The sequence below is a fragment of the Hemitrygon akajei genome, chromosome 30, assembly GCF_048418815.1.
Source record: "Hemitrygon akajei chromosome 30, sHemAka1.3, whole genome shotgun sequence".
Classification (NCBI taxonomy): domain Eukaryota; kingdom Metazoa; phylum Chordata; class Chondrichthyes; order Myliobatiformes; family Dasyatidae; genus Hemitrygon; species Hemitrygon akajei.
In genome coordinates this window covers 42,196,400-42,215,792 of record NC_133153.1, presented here as the reverse complement: position 1 = coordinate 42,215,792, position 19,393 = coordinate 42,196,400, and the positions used below count along the sequence as shown (strand labels likewise).

Sequence of the window (19,393 nt, the reverse complement as noted above, 5' to 3'; positions counted from 1 at the left end):
ATGATGCATCAGTCCCCACGATGCACCCTCCCTTTGCTGGATCTGATAACGAAGGATCTGTCTTGGTTTCTGCATCTCCTTCCTCTGAGGTTGCTCGACATCTAACTGATGGAGTGGCTCACTTATATACTTGCATGATAATGTTGCTGTTGGCACAATCGGTCTAAAGTGCTGGCTGTAACGTTGGTTTGTGATTCCTAACGCTATCTGATAAGGTGTTTGAAAGTTCTTCCTGTGACCACGTGGGTTTCCCCCACGTGCTCTGGTTTCCTCCCAGGGTCCAGAGACATACAGGTTAGGGTTAGTGAGTCGTAGGCGTGGTGTGTTGGCTCTGGAAGTGTGGAGACGCCTGCGGGCACAATCCTCGTTGATTTGATTTAACAAAAACAATGTATTTCACTGATGCAGAAGTAACATAAAGCTAATCTTTATCTCCTGTGGCAATGCTTGGTGACATTTACCACTGCTTTATGGGAACTCTCCATCTGGGGTATGAGCAACTTGCACTTCCACAGCTCCACACTGTGTCAGTGCAAACAGAACTCTTCATAAAACTCTGGTTCGGCCACATCTGGAGTATTGCGTACAGTTCTAGTCACCCCACTGTTGGAAGGATGTGAGGCTTTGGAGAGGGGGCAGAAGAGGTTTACCGGGATGCTGCCTGGTTTAGAGGGCATGTTCTATCATGCGAGGTGGATAAACATGGTTTGTTCCCTCTGGAGCATTGGAGGATGAGGGGAGATCTGATGGCGGTTTACAAGGTTATGAGAGGTACAGATAGAGTGGACAGGGTTTCCCAGGGTTGAAATGTCAAATACCAGAGGGCATGCATTGAAGGTGAGGGGTAAGTTTTTTTCGTCAGAGGGTGGTGGATGCCTGGAATAGGCTGTCTGGTGTGGTGGTAGAGGCAAATACATTAGAGGCTTTTAAGAGACGTTTGGATAAGCACGTGGATGTAAGGAAGATGGAGGGATATGGGCATGGTGTAGGTAGGAGCAGTTAGTATTTGGGTGTTCTTGATTTGTCTTTTAGCTAGTTTGACACAACATTGCGGGCCGAATGGCCTGTCCTGTGCTTTCCATTTTTATGCCCCATTTCCCAAGCGATAGACGGCTCCACTATAGACAAGTTCAAAGTAAAATTTATTGAGTGCATACATGTCACCACATACAACCCTGAGATTCTTTCCGGTGGGCACACTGAGCAAATGTATAGAAGAGTAACTGTAAACAGGATCAATGAACAATAAACTGTGCAAATGCAAATATCAATAAATAGCAATGCATAACGAGAGCATGGAATAACAAGATGAAGAGTCCTTAAAGTGAGACCATCGGTTGAGGAAACACCAGAAGTGGAATGAGTGTAGTTATCCCCTTTTGTTCAAGAGCCTGATGGTTGAGGGGTAATAACTGTTCCTGAACCTGGAAATGCGCGTCCTGATGCTTTTGTACCTTCTATCTGATGGCAGCAGTGAGAAAAGAGCATGGCCTGGGTGGTGAGGATCTTTGATGGATGCTGCTTTTCTACAGCACTGTTTCACGTAGATGGGCTCAGTGGTTGTACTGGGCTGGATCCATGACCTTTTGTAGGATTTTTCGCCCAGAGGCATTGGTGTTCCCGTACCGGGCGGTAATGCAGCCAGTCAGCATGCTTTCCACTGCACAAGCTCAAACCCTGATATACCAACGTGTGTACATGGGTACATCAGGAAAAGGGCACATTTGAAATTGAAAATGATAAACAAGTCAATTAAATCTGCTTCAAATCTGGCCATCGTTGAGCACTGCCTGCCCTTAATGTGGTGCTTAATATTATTTAGTTCTGCTTTCAACAGTAATGTTTATGAGTTGTTCTTGTTTGTATCGGCTCATTAGTTATGTTAATAGAAGCAGACATTGAAAGCCAACAAGCGATAGAAGGTTTTATCAATAGAAATGACACACTTATGCAGAGATGAGCAAGAACAGAGCGTATCTGCTGTGTTTGACTTTATTTTGCCTGTCTGTGTGGAGGTTGATTGGAGCCCACTCGTTCTCGCTCTTCATTCTGTTTGGACATTAGTTCGGTGGAAGGAACTTTGCCTGTGAGACGAGCCCACCACCCCCATGTTCATGGGGAGCATTGTATCGTCAGATACTGTCTTTCAAAAGGAGGTTATACTGAAAACTCGTGTGTTCTGTCACCCTGACGCAGGGTAGACCAGGACAATAGATCATAAGATTCCAGGGTCGATACTTACCTCTCATCGGTACAAAACCCCAATCAGAATCAGGTTTATTATCCTGAAATTTATTATATTGTGGCAGGACTACAGTAATTGTAAGTTACAATAAGAAATATAAAATTAAATGTGTTGCAAAATGGACTCACTTTCGAGGACACTTCATTTCATGTTCTATTGATTGCTAATTTATGATTATTATTTCTTTTGTATTTGCGCAGTTTGTTGTCTTTTCCACGCTGGTTGAATGCCCATGTTGGTGTGGCTTTCATTGATTCTGTTATGGTTATTGGATAGATTGAGTATGCCCGCAAGACAATGAATCTCTCATTGTGTATGGTGACATGTTTGTAGTTTGATAATAAATTTACTTTGAACTTTGAAAAAGAGAATAAATAGTGAGGTAGTGTTCAAGATCATGGACCATTCAGAAATCTGATGGCAGAGGGGAAGAAGCTGTTCCTAAATCATTGAGTTTGTACCTCCTTCCTGATCATAGTGATGGGAAGAGGTGTGTTCTGGATGATGAGGGTCTTTAATGATGGATACCACTGCCTTGAGGCATCGCTTTTTGAAGGTGTCCTCGATGCCGGGGAGGCGAATGCCCATGTTGGAGCTGACTGAGTTTACAGCCCTCTACAGATTTCTGATCCTGTGCCGTGGCCCCTCCACACCAGACAGAGACGCAACCAGTCAGAATACTCTCCACGGTACATCTGTAGAAACTTTCTAGAGTCTTTGGTGACGTAGCAAGTCTCCTCAAGCTCCGAATGAAATCTAGCCAACGTTGTGCCTTCATAGTTGCACTAATACGTTGGGCCTGGGAGATGCTGACATCCAGGGACTTGAAGCTGCTCACCCTTTCCACTGCCAGACCCTCAGTGAGGGCTGATGTTCTTCTGACTCCCCCTGACCTTGAGTGCCAGGTTGTTGCAGCACCGCTCAGCAGGCCCACCTAACACAAGAGAAACTCTGCAGATGCTGGAAATCCGAGCCACACACACAAAATGCTGGAGGAACTCAGCAGGCCAGGCAGCATCGATGGAAAAAAGTGAACAGTCGGCGTTTTGGGCTGAGACCCTTCATCCGCCAATCTATCTCACTTCTATATGTCTCCTTGTCACCATCTGGGATTCTGCCGACAACTGTTGTATCAGTGGCAAATTTATAGATGGGCTGTGTTCGGCTTCTCGGTCATGAGTGTAGAGAGAGTTGGGCACACATCCTTGTCAGCGGGGAGGAGATGTCATTTCTGATCCACGCTGACTGTGGAAGTCGGGCACCCAGTTGCAGAGGGAGTTGGAGGCGCAGGTTCTGGATCTTTTTGGTGATACTGAGGGGGTGATGGTGTTGAATGCTGAGCTGTGATCAATAAACAGCAGCCTGGCATCGAGCCACGTAGTTCATTACGAATGTGAGAGCTTGTGCAGTGTGTAAATCGATGGCTGTGTTTGCTCTGTCACAACAGTGGCTTTATTTTGCAGGGAAATGCAAAGCACTTTGATTTGTCTGCAGTTCAGAGTAAATTTATTATCAAAGTACATGCATGTCACCATCTACAACCCAGGACTCATTTTCTTGTGGGCATTCACAGGAAGTGCAGGAAACACAATGAAAGACCACACACTCAACACAGAGAACCATGGGGCAAATACAGAAAGAAAGAAAAAAATAAAATTCTAATAGTAATAATAAATAAGCAATAAATATCGATAACATGAGATGAAGAGTCCTTCTTCTTCAGCTGTCCATCGACGTTGATGTTGACTGAGGCATGGGCAGGGTTGTATGGGAGACTGGCAGTTACCCACGCTGCAAGTCTCCCCTCTCCACGCCACCAGTGTTGTCCAGGGGAAGGGCATTAGGCTGATACAGCTTGGCACTGGTGTCATCGCAGAGCAATGTGTGGTTAAATCCCTTGCTCAAGGACAACACGCTGCCTTAGCTGAGGCTCGAACTAGCGATCTACAGATCACTAGACCAACGCCTTAGCCATTTGGCTACATGCCAAGTGAGTCCATTGGTTGTGGGAACAGTTCAGTGATGGGGCAGTGACACTGAGTGAAGTTACCCCCTCCGGTTTGAGAACCTGATAGTAATGGTTTCTGAACCTAGTGGTACGGGCTTTGAGGCTCCTGTACCACCTTGCTGATGGCAACACTGAGAAAAGTGCATGGTTGTGTGGAGAGAAACGGTCCACAGCAGCTGTCCGATTTAAAATGAGGCTGTTGAGAGCGATGGGGTGTCTGTGCAAGTGTGTCCCTCTGTCATGGGCGCCCAGCAGGAAACTGAAAACTGATCAGCTACTACTCCACTGAACTCTGCCTGCAACTGTCTGTGCCCATGTTTTGTTCTAAAAAGGGAATCTGTTGACTTGCTCGAGTTTCTGTCAGAAATGGCTTCCTGAAGGATGGGTCAGACTGTGCTGTGGTTTTCGTGGGTAACGAGCATCAGTCTGTGAGCAGCACACAGAAACGCTGGAGGAACTCAGCAGGTCAGGCGGCATCTATGGAGAGGGATAGAGAGTTTTGGGCCAAAACCCTTCATCAGGACCCATGAAACGTCAACTGCTATTCCCCTCCATAGATGCTGCTCGACCTCCTGTGTTGCTGTAGCGTTTTCGGTGTGCGGTGTTCTGCCGAATCTCTGGTGTTTATGTAGCCAGTCAGTCTGCACTGATCCACCCTGTCTGCACAGACCTCGTTCCCTCTGGGCAATTCACGTCCAGTCTAAAGAATGCAAAGAATCTACACAAACACCAGCCCTGAAAACACACGGCCCACTGCTGTCAGTTATCAGAAATGGAATTGCATCAACATCTCCGAGCTCTCTGATAAACTGCAAGAAGTTGCAACGTCTACTGGAAAATAATTAGCCACAACAGTGACTGCACAGATCAGCGGGCAAATTATTCATTTATCAACCACTTGTCAAGGCCCATTTAACACAGCAAGTGTCCTGAACAGCTGGAAGCTGCCTGTGGAAAGGACGGTGGAGGGAAGGCAGATCTCCAAGCTTTTTCAGCACAAGTACTGACAGACATCGCACTCCACTTGGGAGGGTTGTTTCATGTTTGGAGGCCCTCGCTCAAAGAGTCCCTAGGGAGGAAGATTCCAGTTGCCACTTTGAGCTAAACGTGGTGGGCGAGTCTCGGGCTAGAAGGATTTCAACAGAGATGAGTAGGAATTTTTTTTATCCAGAAGGTGGTGAATCTGTGGAATTCATTGCCACAGATGCTGCGGAGGCCAGGCTGTTGGGTATATTTAAAGCAGAGGTTGATAGGGTCTTTATTAGAGAGTCAAAGATTATGGGGAGAAGGGAGATTATGGGGAACAGGGTTGAGAGGGATGATAAATCAGCCATGATGGAATGGCAGAGCAGATTCAATGGGCTGAGTGGCCTAAATCTGATCCAATGTCTTATGGTCTCATAGAATGTAGACCAGTACAGGCCCTTCAGCCCACAATGTTGTGTTGACCTTTTAACCCACTCCAAGATCAATCTAACCTCCCCCTTACATAACTCTCCATTTCTCTGTCATCCATGTACCTATTTTAAGAGTCTCTTAAATGTCCCTAATGCATCAGCCTCTACCACCACCCCGGCAGTGTTTTCCACGCACTTTAAAAAAAAGCCTACCTCTGACATTTTCCTCCAATCACCTTAAAATTACGCTCCCTTGTATGAGCAATTGCAGCCCTGGGGGAAAAAATCACTCTATCTATGCCTTTAATCATCTTGTACCCCCTATCAAGTCTCCTCTCATCCTCCTTCACTCCAAAGAGAAGAGCCCTGGCTTGCTCAGCCTATCCTCATAAGACACGCTCTCTAATCCAGGTAGCATCCTAGTAAATCTCCTCTGCACCCTCTCTAAAGCTTCCACATCCTTCCTATAATGAGGTGACCAGAACTGAACACAGTATTCCAAGTGTGGCCTAACCAGGGTTTTATAGAGTTACAATGTTATCTCTCGGCTCTCGAACTCAGTCCTCCAACTGATGAAGGCCAACACACCACACACCTTCTTAACCACCCTGCCAACTTGCACGGCAGCTTTGAGAATCAATGGATGTGAACCCCAAGTAGAATAGAGGTTAGCGTAATGATTCATAGTGTCACCGACCTGGGTTCAATTCTCACCGCTGACATTCTCCCTGTGACAACCTGAACTCCTCACCCATTGAAGGAGTGCAGTCAGCCATGAGGCTGGTGTCAGAAGCCCCTTTCATTGAAGCTAATCTCTGCTCACTGCACCGCCCACACATGGAGAAGGAGCAGTTCAGTGTGCGTGTGTGCACACGGGAACGTAGCAATCTGCAGTCCAGTGCATTGTTACCATGGTAACCTGGCGGTCAGAAAACCCCAAGAACCTCCAGTGCTACAGATAGTGCTGGCTCTTGTCCAGGTATTCTCAGCTTGCTACAAAGCACAGTTATCGGGGGCTGCCTACCCCAGGGAATTGTGCCAGTGACCCCAGACCTGAGGTTCTTGTCATTCAGTCTGAGGGGCCCGAATGAGTGAGGTGTAATTTAGCACACCGAAGCTTGTTGGCCCAGAGCCAATCACAGCGGAGCTGCCCGGTGTCAGGGAGGGTTTGGCTGTGGTCAGTGGGCAGCGTTCCTAGCCTCACCAGTCGTGTGTTCAGAACCCATCCCGGAGCCTTGTGTATGTGGAGTAGGGCAGCCTCCTGGCTGTGGGGGGGAGGGGGGGGGGGGAAGTTGTTTCGTCTGGCATGAGGCATTATCTGCAGGACCCACTTGCACTCTCGATTTGGACGTAGAAGTCCCAGGGTGTTATCAGAAAAGCAAGCAGCTGGTGAGCACACCTATGATAACAATTTCTTAGAAGGTTACAGCACAGTACAAGCTCTTTGGCCCACAATGTCAGGCGGACCTTATAACCTACTGCAAGATCACTGTAACCCTTCCCTCCCACACAGCCTTTTGTGTGCCTGTCTAAGAGTCTCTTAAATGTCTCTAATGTATCTGCCTCTACCAGCACCCCTGGCAGTGCATTCCACATACCCACCACTCTCTGTGTGAAGAGGTGACATCTGACATCACCCCCCACTTTCCTCCTATCAATTTAAAATTATGCCCCCTCATATTAGCTATTTCCACCCTGGGAAATGGTCTCTGGCTATCCACATGATTTATGTCTCTAATCACGTAAACTCCTATCAAATCAACTCTCATGAAGACAAAAGCCCAAGCTTGTTCAACTCTTCCTCAACACAAGCCAATATTCATCCATGTTGAATTCAATCCAAGTTGAATTTCAGCCAACATCTGGTTATCGCTGAGAAAGTCCTGAATTATGAAAGGTACCACAACAATGCAGATCTTCTATGGAGATATCATCAGCTTCTGTACCGGTTACAGTGGAGATCAGGTGTGACTGAAAGCTCTTGTCCACACCACTAGTAGCCTGCATGGGTTCCTGTCCCAGGCAGAGAGATTTGTTTGGCTTGGGTCGCGGTCTGGCTGGATTTGAATGGATGTGCCAGTGGAATTGGCCTTCTTCCCATGAGGGGCATTTGCCATGGTTGACACAAGGATTCTGAACAAAGGATTAGAGTTTTTCCACAGGTAGTTGAGTTGCTGGGAAGCCACCTCAGGAGGGAGTGGTGGGGTGTGCGTTGAAGTTGAGTAAGGAGTTTGAGAGAGAAGTCTGAGTCAGAGAGTGTAAGGAAATGAATGAATCACTTCCCCTGAGACGAGATCTCGATGAGCACAGCTGCTGCTTTCAGCCCGAGCCTGGATTGGATTCCAGGAGCCTCACTTCATCCTGATCCTCTCAGCAAAATAATCCATGGATCTCCTGGAAGCCACCCATTCCCACTCAACTTCCCATTCCCATTCTGATATGTTGGTCTATGACCACAGTGAGGCCAAAACGCAGGCTGTAGGGGTACGTTCCGTCTGGGTGGTCTCCAACCAGACGGGGTGAACATCAACTTCTCCACCTTCCCCATTTCTCTTTTTCCATTCCCCACTCTGTTTCCCCTCTTTCCCCTTCACTTCCCCTCATCTGGGCAGCTAGGTAGCACAGCGCTTTACTGTGCCAATGACCTGGGTTCAGTTCCTGCCACCATCTGTATGGAATTTGTACATTATCCCCGTGACCACGTGGGCTTTCTCTGGGTGCATGTTCTGGTTCCCTTCCGCAGTCCAAAGGCGTCCTGGTTGGTAGGTTAATGGTTCGTTGTAAATTGTCCTGTTGAATAGGCGGGGGTTAAATTGGGAGTGTCATGGCTCGAAGAGCCAGAAGGGCCTATTTGGAGTGGTATCTGTAAATAAAATTGTAAATCAGTAATCATCAGCTGGTTCCCCTCCTCCTCCCCCTTTCCTCTGTGGTCCACTCGCCTCTGCTAACAGGTTCTCCTTCAGCCCTTCACTTCCCAGCTTCTTACTTCATCCATTCACCTACCTTCCCCGTCCACTGGTCTCACCCGCCACCTGCCAGCACCTTCCCCTCTCCCCACCTTCTTATTCTGGCTTCATCCCCCATCCTTTCCAGTCCTGATGAAGGGTCTCAGCCTGCAACACTGACTGTTTATTCTCTCCATGGATGCTGCCTGACCTGCTGAGTCACTCCAGCATTTTGTGTGTGTTGCTCTGGATCTGCACGATCCCTGAACAGGTGTATTTTGGTTTTACTGTGGTTTGTATTGGACAGGGAGGGGGCTGAAGTCCCACACCACCAGATTCAAAAACAGCTGCTTCCCTTCAACCGTTTGTTTCCTGAACAAGCTGGCAAACCCTAGTCAATTTAGCAGTACTATGAACACATTGATCATTTTGTACCGGAGTTTTTTCTTGTAAAAATGATATAGTTTATTTTTTCTCGGGAAAGCTGTTTATCTGACGCTCTGCCTGCGATGCTGTAAGTCGGTCTGTCATTGCACCTGTGCAGAAGTTGCACTGTGGCAGATGGAGCTCAACAGCAGGTAGTCAAATCTGCCCAACGCCAGTCTACCCACCATCAGGGACATGTGTACAGAAAGGTGCTCGTAAAGGGCCAGGAACATCATGAACATCACTGCTCATGGACTGTTTGTCCCACTCCCGTCGGGGAGACGGCTATGTAGCATCCCACCAGGATCTACAGACTCAAAGACAGTTACTTTCCCCAAGTAGTGAGGCTGGTCAACACCTCCACCCACCAACCCACCAGTACTTTATAATTTCCCATCAAATCACTTCATGTGCAGCCTAGAGTCACTCTATGGAAATACAATCAGTCTATGTCTATAAACTATCTTGTGTATTTATAATTATTGTGTTGTTTATTTTTTGATTTTTTTTGTGCTGCATTAGATCCAGAGAAACAATTATTTCATTTTCCTTTACACTTGTGTGCTGGAAATAACATAAAACAATTTTCAATACACTCGATTTGAGATAGTTTGCCATGGAAATCTCTTTTTGTGTGGATGGTGTTAGAGACACTGCCACCTGCTGTTCCTATTAGATATTACAGCAGTGATATTGCCAGTCCTGAAGCTCTTACTGTGGGCCATTTTAGTGTTGTTGTGCCTGTGCTTTGTTAGATCTCACACAGGGACATCAAACCCTTGAACCTGACTGACTGGAGCATTTATATGTGAAAGGCCCAGAGCGGTTCAGCCATCATTATAAGGCAGAATTAAGCCATTTTGCCCAGAGAGTCGGCTCAGCCATTCCATCATGGCAGACCTGTTATTCTTCCCCCATCCCCACAACCCCATTCTCTTGCCGCCTTCCATTCATCGTGGAGCAAGCTTGAGGGGCTGAATGGCCTCCCACTTTCCTGAGAATCGGCCTCCCTCAGATCAGAGCCAGGTTCAATATCACTGGCATATGTTGTGAAACGTGTTGTTTTGTGACAGCAATGCAGTACATAATAAAAACTCTGGCACCCTCCTCCCCAGTCCCTCCACTTTACAAAGCCCAGCCTTTGCTCTCAGAGCCAAATCTCTTGTTGCTGAGCACAGCCTGTAGTTTCTGGTCTGTGTGAACGTACTCCAGTGAGTGGTGTTGCTCAAAAGTGTGACATTGATTTGTTATTCCACTATCACTGGAGTTGCACAGGTTGGGTGTGTGTGTTTTTAAAAATTTTGCAATAGCTCTCCAATCAATCTCATCTATCTTTCCCAGGAATTCCCCCCCAGCCTTGAAATTTCATCCTTTTCTGGTGTTATGATTGAATCATCACCCAGACGTCGGCTCCTGATCCTGATCTCGTCCTCGGCCATTCTCCTCGCCTCTCCTGCAACAACGTACAGTTTATTCCAATTAATTGGGACGCATCAGTACCAGTACTTTTGGCCCATTAAAGCAGCAGCTCCAATTTGCTGAAGTGTCAAAGAAATAGTTAAAAATGTATAAAAAAGACAAACTGTGTAACAAATTATATAGAACAAACAGGAACACCACCAATAGTGCTACAGTACTATATTGGTTCCTAATAGTTATCAGCCGAGTTCTTCTGACTGACTGTAAATGAACAAAATCAATGCAGACACCTGGTGTAGATAATGGACTGCCTTCATACAATGCTTCCAATGATTGCATCCTCCAAATCTTCATTTTCATTGAAACATTCAAGATGATTGTCAATACCGTAAAATGCTTCATAGCTCCTAACTTGTTGAAGTAGCAAAATCAGTTCATTTTCACTCCTGGCTGTTTCTGGCATCTCCAGGCCTGAATGCTGAAACCACAGTGAGCAAAATAGTTCTGAATTGTCTGACTGCTTATTTCTTGCCAACTATCAGTGACAAAAATCACTGCTTTGTGAACACAACGAACACACACAAGAGACACTTTAAAAACTGTTTACTCTAAGTATGGCGTAGTGTCTAACAGCCACATTACATGCACGAGACTGATGCTAGTTACCAACTGTTCAGCAGCAGCCTCCTGCCTGAGTTGTGGCGTTGGGTCCCAAATAGACAAAAGGAACCCCAGCTATTTTCCCAATTAGTTTTGTTCTTTAAACATCGTCCCAAATAAGCATCTTCGCCAGTTAGCTGATTTCACGTATTTTTTGATGTACATCTGACTAATAAAGGTATCTTTAGCTTCATAGTACGTCCAAAGCTGGTTTGACATTCCAGAATGCATCTCCTTACATCTGCATTGAGATTCATTTGCTGCGCCTTGGCCCACTTCCCTAACGGATCAAGATCAGAGTGAAGTTTCAGTGTGTGTGACGACTAATGCTAATCTTTAACCTTTCACCTTCTTGGTAAAGCTCTTTTTTCTACATGTTATAGGACAAATTTGGAGGCTCTGCAGAAGAAGTTGGAGGAGCTCGAGCTCGACGAGCAGCAGCGGAAGAGGCTGGAGGCCTTCCTAACTCAGAAACAGAAGGTCGGCGAGCTAAAGGATGACGACTTTGAGAAGATCTCAGAGCTGGGCGCGGGCAATGGCGGAGTCGTCTTCAAGGTCTCCCACAAACCGTCCGGCCTAATCATGGCCCGGAAGGTAAAATCTTCCTCCCTTCCTTCCCGTTCTGCCAGACTGCTCGCTCTTTCCTGACGATTGGCTCCTCTCTGCTCTGACTGAGGCTCCTCAGTGAGGGTGAAGAGGCAGCAAGTTCAGATTTATTTATTTGTGACACATACATTGAAACGTGTGCGTGGTCTGTGATAACTGGCAGCCTGCAAGTGTCGCCAGATACTCCGGCCGATGTCTGTGAGGTGTTTGTATGTTCTGTCTGAGAGGGTGATAAATAAAGCTTATCCACCTCTGTAAAAAGTCATGGCGATGAAGGGTGGGGGTTCCAGCACAGACTGGTGGGATGTACGATCAGTGACCACTTTGTTAGGAACAGGAGTGTATCTAATGAAGTGTTCACAGGAGTGGTACACAGTGTGCTCTTCTGCTGCTGTTTTGGGTGTCACGGTAACGTAGTCGTTAGTGCGGTGTTTTTGTAGCTCGGGCCATTCCAGAGTTTGGAGTCCAATTCCGGCACCGTTCTGTAAGGTGTCTCTGTGCATCCTCCCTGTGGAATCTGTGGGTTTTCTTTGGGTCCTCCAGTTTCCTCCCACAGTCTAAAGCCATATCGGGCAGGTTAATTGTCCCACGACAATCGGGTTTGTCAGGGTTTGCTGGGGCAGGAAGGACTGACTCTGTGCGGTATTGCTAAGTAAATAAATAAAGTGAAGTGAACACTTTCTCTTCACAGCTGATCCACCTGGAGATCAAGCCAGCCATTCGGAACCAGATTATCCGAGAGCTGCAGGTGCTTCATGAGTGTAATTCTCCCTATATCGTGGGATTCTACGGAGCCTTCTACAGCGACGGCGAGATTAGCATCTGCATGGAGCACATGGTACGGAAGTGAAGGCATCTCGTGTGTGACTAAGTCAGCTGGGCACAGGGAGCGGCGGCCAGCTCTTTCCATCTCCTTCGGTCACAAGTCCCTGTCTCTGCACTCTGTTCAGTAGCTACCTTAGACTCACAGAGCTCCACGACACAGAAGGAGGCCACCTGCCCGCCAGTCTAGTCTCTGCTAAACCTTCCTGCTCAAGTCCTACTTGTCACAGAGCTGTGGAGGCCAAGTCATTGGGTATATTTAAGTTGGAGGTTGACAGGTTCTTGATTAGTAAGGGCGTCAGAGGTCACAGGGAGAAGGCAGGAGAATTGAGGTGAGAGAGATAATATATCAGCTACAATGGAATGGTGGAGCCGACTCAATACTCAAACCTCATTCTGCTCCTATGTCTTATGGTCTTGTCCCTCAGCTGATTCCCTTTTATAGATACAATGGAATTTTCAGGCAGGTAGATAAGAAGAGCCCATTCAGCCCATCATGGGCTGTGCCAGCTCTTTTGGAACAGTGATTCAGAAGGTTAGTCCGCTCACCTTTCCCTCCAGCTTTTTATCTTCTGAGAGGCCACTGCCCTTCCCGATGTGTACTGTCAGAATTGTCCTCGGCTGGAATGGGTCTGACCAGCCCTCTACCTGCAGAATAATAACGCTTATTCTCATCCTCTGGGTATAAAGCTGTGCATTCCATTTCTCACTCTGTCCCTAACATGGAAAAATGAAGTTTTTTTTAATTGAGCAATCTGTGAACTAGATTCAGTGATTTGTCTGGTCTACAAAGATGAGAAGGGCAAGTTGATGGGGTGGTTAAGGAGGTGTGTGGAGTGCCTGCTTTCATTAGTCGAGGAATTGAGCTCAAGAGCCAAGAAGTAATGTTGCAGTTCTGTAAAACCCTGGTTAGACCACACTTGGAATACTGTGTTCAGATCTGGTCACCTCGTAATAGGAAAGATGTGGAAGCTTTAGAGAGGGTTCAGAGGAGATTTACCAGGTTGCTGCCTGGATTAGAGAGCATGTCTTATGAGGATGGGTTGATCAAACTAGGGCTTTTCTCTCTGGAGTGAAGGGGGATGAGAGGTGACTTGACAGGAGTGTATAAGATGATTAGAGGCACAGATTGAGTGCACACCTACTTCATTCCCAGGGTAGAAATGGCTAATACAAGGGGCAATAATCTTAAGGTTCTTGAAGGGAAGTATAAGGGGATGTCAGAGACAGTTTTTGTACACTGAGAGTGGTGGGTGTGTGGAATGCACTGTTGGGTGGTGATAGAGGCAGATAGATTAGGGACATTTAAGAAACACTTGGATAGGCACATGGACAATAGGAAAAGGAGGGATATGTGGGAGGGAAGGTGTGTGAAAGGTTATGGTGAGAAGGCAGGAGAATGGGATTGAGAGGGATAATAAATCAGTTACAGTACGGCAGAGCTGCCTCGATGGGCTGACTGGTTTAATTCTGTTCCTATGTTGTGGAATAATGGAAGGGTTAGATTGATCTTAGCACAGGTTAAAAGGTGGGTGGAAGGGCCTGTACTGTGCTTTATGTTCAGTCCAGGGGAGGTTAGAGCAGCGGTTCTCAACGTGCGCCGTATTTCATAGTAAAAGAAACTTTTTACAGGAGTTTCTGAATGGTCCACAATAAGTTTACTGTTTTAATGAAGTATTACTAAAACATATAAATAATAAGAAAGCTAATTGGAACTTTGAATGAAGTGCATGGGAACGTTCGATCACATTGTCATTGCCCATTGCCCCTGCTGACCCACATGATGTAGAACATTCTGTGTTAGGTCACCAGGTTGTGAAACTCTTTAGCTCATTCTGACCGGTTACCGTGTTTACTTCCCTACTAGGATGGCGGATCATTGGATCAAGTGCTGAAAAAGGCAGGAAGAATTACGGAGCAGGTCCTGGGCAAAGTGAGCATAGCTGTAAGTATAGCACATCAGCACAGGGGTGTATTGCTCCAGTAATTGAATGGTATTGCTAATTCTGGGAAGGGGAGCAGCATCCATGGTCAGTTTTCACCATCTATTATGCTGCCAACTGCTCTCGGGATGTGATATATGAATGGCAGACATGATGCCCAGAATGCATTGCTGTATAGATGGTGCTCTATATGTTATGTTTCAGAAATAGGTACAGTACAGGTAGTCCCCGAGTTACGAACTTTCGACTTACGGACAACTCGTACTTACGAACCAAGGAAGGAGAACGCCGTCTGCCATTTAAAAACGGATTGCGATGCTGTCTGCCATTTTAAGTCGTTGCCATTGACACTGTGTTGAGTGTTTAACTTTGTATTTGGCTTAAATTTTTCTTAGTATGATTCACCCTGACCCCGGCCACCCCCCCCACCGTTCCGGTCGGCTGGTGGCGCAGTGAGATCAGTGAGTTTGATCGAGTGACAGACTGCTCTGGTGCCGGGTTGATGTCGATCCAGTGACTCCCGTACCATCTGTGCCGGGTTGATGTCGAGCTCGTAACTCGACCTTGTAAAAAAAACCACTGCCACCTCCAGTTTAAATACCCACGCGGAATATTGTGGAGGATCAAATACCCAAACCCAGCGCAGCCCCCACTTGTCCCATTTAGCCTGTGTCAGTGTGGTGGTCCTTAGGACCCAGCGGACCTCGGGAGCCGGCGGAGGTCGGGACCCGCTGCCGGCAGTGTTTCTGTTCCATTGATGGGAAGCAATCGTGATTGAAAATAAAGTGGAAATAATAAAGCGTTTGGAAAGAGGTGAAACACCATCGGTCATTGGAAAAGCGTTAGGCTACAGTCAGTCAACAATCGGAACAATTTTAAAGGATAACGGATAAAGTGAGAATAATGGAGCATGTGAAAGGTCCTGCCCCGATGAAAGCTACAATTATTACTAAGCAACACAGTGGTTTAATTATTGGAATACATATGTTTCTTAAGTGTTTTATATGCATAGAAAAATAAAATATATACTATATACTGAGACAAACATTTGATGAATTGACGCTAAATAATACCGGATGTACTTGCTCTGACTTGCTTCCAAATCTGACTTAAAGACGGCCTCAGGAACGAAACTCGTACGTAACCCGGGGACTGCCTGTATAGCCTCATGGGTGTGTGATACTCTTGCTGGGTGCTGTGTAACAGAGTTATCTTCTGTTTGTGGCCCTGCCCGGATAGACATCTGTTCTGCTGTATAGTCAGCACTGCCCTGTAACCCAGTCATTCACACAACACTATGCTAATGTTGGAAATTCTGAGCAACACACACACAGTGCTGGAGGAACTCAGCAGGTCAGGCAGCATCTGTGTCCAGGTTTTGGGCCAAGACCCTTCATCAGGACGGGAATGGAAGGGGGCAGAAGCCAGAATACAGCGGTGGGGGGAGGGGCGGGGCGGGGTACAAGCTGGCAGGTGATAGGTGAGACCAGGTGGGTATGTGGGGGCAGGGAGGATGAAGTAAGAAGCTGGGAGGTGATAGGTGGAAGAGGTAAATCTCTGTAGAAGAAGGAATCTGATAGGGGAAGAGAGTGGATCATGGAAGAAAAGGGAGGAGGAGGAGAACCAGGGGAGGTGATGGGCAGGTGAGAGGGGAGCCAGAAAAGGGAATGGAAAAAGAGAGAAGGGTGGAGGGGTGAAATCACTGGGAGTTGTAGAAATCAATGTTCGTGTCGTCAGTTTGGAGGCTGCCCAGAGAATGTGAGGTGTTGACCCTCAAAGCTGAGAGTGGCCTCATTGTGGCAGTAGAGGGGGCCATGGGCAGAGTTGTTGGAATCTGAATGGGATGTTCAGTTGAAATGAGTGGCCAGTGGGAAATCCTGCCTCTTGTGGCGGATAGAACAATGATGCTCGACGAACCAGCGTCAGATCTCTGCAGTATTGGAGAGGCTGCTCTGGAAGCACTGGATACAGTAGACGATCCCGACAGGCTCATAGATGAAGTGTTGACTCACCTTGAAAAGGGTCTAATTGGTGGTGAGGGAGGGGGTGAAGGGACAGGTGTGGCACTTACCCTGCCTGGAGGGAGATCAGCGGGGGTGGAGAGGGAGTCACATTGAGTGATCTCTGAGGAAAGCTAAAGTGAGAAGGGGTTGGAGGGAAATGTGCTTAGTGGTAGGGTTCCCCTGAATGATATGCTGGGCACAGTATAGAGGCTCGTAGGATAATAGATAAGACATTCACTGTTATGGCAACCAGAGGTTGTGGTAAGGGCAAATGTGTATGAAATGGAGGAGATGTGGTGGAGGGTGGCATTGATAGTGGTGCTGTGATGGTAACATACAGCCAGGCCAGTCGAGTGTCAGGTGAACAGTGAATAAGGACTCAAGATGTTAGATGGTCTGGGAAGAGCAGAAGAGCAGTGGATGTAGTGTATGTGGATTTCAACAAGGCATTTGATAAGGTTCCCATGCAAGGCTCATTGGGAAAGTAAGGAGGCTTGGGATCCAAGGAGACCTTGCTTTGAAGATCCAGAACTGGCTTGCCCGCAGAAGGCAAAGGGTGGTTGTAGACGGTTCATACTTTGCATGGAGGTCGGTGACCAGTGGTGTGCCTCAGGCATCTGTTCTGGGACCCCTTCTCTTCGTGATTTTTACAAATGACCTGGATGAGGAAGTAGAAGGGTGGGTTAGTAAGTTTGCTGATGATACAAAAGTTGGGGGTGTTGTGGATAGTCTGGAGAGTTGTCAGAGGTAACAGCAGGACATCAGTAGGATGCAGAACTGGGCTGAGAAGTGGCAGATGGACTTCAACCCAGATTAGTGTGAAGTGGTTCATTTTGGTAGGTCAAATTTGAAGATAGAATATAATATTAATGGTAAGACTCTTGGCAGTTTGGAGGATGTGAGATATTGGGGTCTATACCCATAGGACACTCAAAGCCTCTGCACAGGTTGACAGTGTTGTTAAGAAGGCGTGTGGTGTGTTGGCCTTCATCAACAACCGTGAGATTGAGTTCAAGAGCGAAGACGTAATGTTGCAGACCTGAGTTAGGTCCCACTTGGAGTACTGTGTTCACCTCACTACAGGAAGGATGTGGACACTACACAGAGAGTGTAGAGGAGATTTTCAAGAATGTTGCCTCGATTGGAGAGCGTGCCTTAAGAGAATAGGTTGAGTGAACTTGGCCTTTTCTCCTTGGAGTGACAGGAGGAGAGGTGACCTGATAGAGGTGTATATGATGATGAGAGGCTTTGATCGTGTGGATAGTCAGAGGCCTTTTCCCAGGGCTGAAATGGCTAACATGAGGGGGCATAGTTTAGGTACAGAGGGGATGTCAGGGATAAGTTTTACGCAGAGTGGTGAGTGCGTGGAATACACTGCCAATGACGGTGGTAGAGCCAGTGGTAGGGTCTATTAAGACACTCTTAGGTACATGGAGCTTAGAAAAATAGAGAGTTATGCACTAGGGAAGTTCTAGGCAGTTTCTAGAGTAGGTTACGTGGTCAGCACAACATTGTGGGCAGAACGGCCTGTAATGTGCTGTAGATTTTCAATGTTTCTATGATTGTCAATGGCAGTACAGAACAACTGGGGAGCCATCCACCTCGGCTGTTTCTGATGTCTGAGTGATCTGCACTCTCTGGACTATGTGTACTCTGAATATCAGGATGGTGGCTGAATTTTGCTTCCTGGTGGTTACAGGGACAGTCTTGGTTGGACTTGGTTGCAGATAACAATGTGGACACTCCAGCCCCATGGACGGTGCCTGCTGATGTTGATAGTGCACCTGAAAATGTTGCATCTCCTTATTTCTCCTTGCAACACAATAGGAGGCTATTTGGCCCCTTAAATCCATGCTAGCTCACAAAGCCACTATCTCTCTTAATAACTGATCCTTCCCACCCCTCATCTCCTTAAGATTCCATCACTTGCTCACACACCAAGGGCAATTCACAGCCATCAGTCAGTCTTTGAACCCACATGTCCTTGCGATGCAGAAGGGTACCGGTGGGAGAACTGATGCATTCACAGGGAGAATGCACGAATGCCACACAAACAGGACCAGATATCTTGATTGAACCTGTGTTGATGATCTGGTGGACATTAGGTCTATCAGCCGTGTCATCTTGTGGGTTGGCACAGTAGCACAGTGGTCAGTGTAACACATTACAGCACCAGCAACCCAGGTTCAATTCCCATCACTGTCCATAAGGAGTTTGTACATTCTCCCCATGACCGCATGGATTTCCTCCGGGTGCTCCAGTTTCCTCTCACAGTCCAAAGACGTACCAGTTGGTAGGTTGGTGGGTATAATCGGGTGGCATTGTCCCGTTGGCGTGAAAGGGCCTTGTTACTAAATAAAAACAAAAATAACCTTTGATCTTGAAGCCTCAAGTTGAGGCAAGGACCCCTCCCCTGGGGCAACTGTTGCCAGATCTAAAGGCAGGGCACGTACAGAAACATCCAGAGAACTGGACTCCTGGGGTGATTGTCATCCTGACAAGTGTGGACAGTGTAAATGGACAGTGTGGTCCAGATCACAGCCACTCAATCTGAGGTATTGCATCTGTTGTTAACCAGGCTTTTCACCCTCACAGGTTAACAAGGGACTGGCGTACCTGCGGGAGAAACACAAGATTATGCACCGAGGTATGGTGACAAGTTATTGAATATTGGTCCTGCTGAGGAGCTTTCTCGTGTAAAATCCCTGAGCCACATCGTTGTTTGTTAGAGTCAGAGGGCACAACAGCACAGAAACAGGCCCTTTGGTCCATCCAGCCCTTCGTGAACCAATACTCTGCCTAGTCCCAGCAGCCTGCACCAGGACCACAACTCTCCACACCTCTCCCATCCGTGTGCCTGTCCAAACTTCTTTAAATGTTGAAATCAAACCCCCTTCTACCACTTCCACTGGCAACTTG

At 47.1% G+C, this 19,393-nt stretch overlaps 1 protein-coding gene across 1 annotated transcript in view; it reads left to right on the top strand.

The window, feature by feature from the left end:
* Positions 1-19,393, top strand: part of map2k1 (mitogen-activated protein kinase kinase 1) — a 43,157-nt gene that overhangs the window by 11,943 nt on the left and 11,821 nt on the right. The window contains exons 2-5 of the mRNA XM_073032722.1: positions 11,484-11,694; positions 12,398-12,544; positions 14,396-14,473; positions 19,070-19,121. Of these exons, the coding sequence (XP_072888823.1) occupies positions 11,484-11,694; positions 12,398-12,544; positions 14,396-14,473; positions 19,070-19,121 (488 nt within the window). The remainder of the gene's footprint in view (positions 1-11,483; positions 11,695-12,397; positions 12,545-14,395; positions 14,474-19,069; positions 19,122-19,393) is intronic.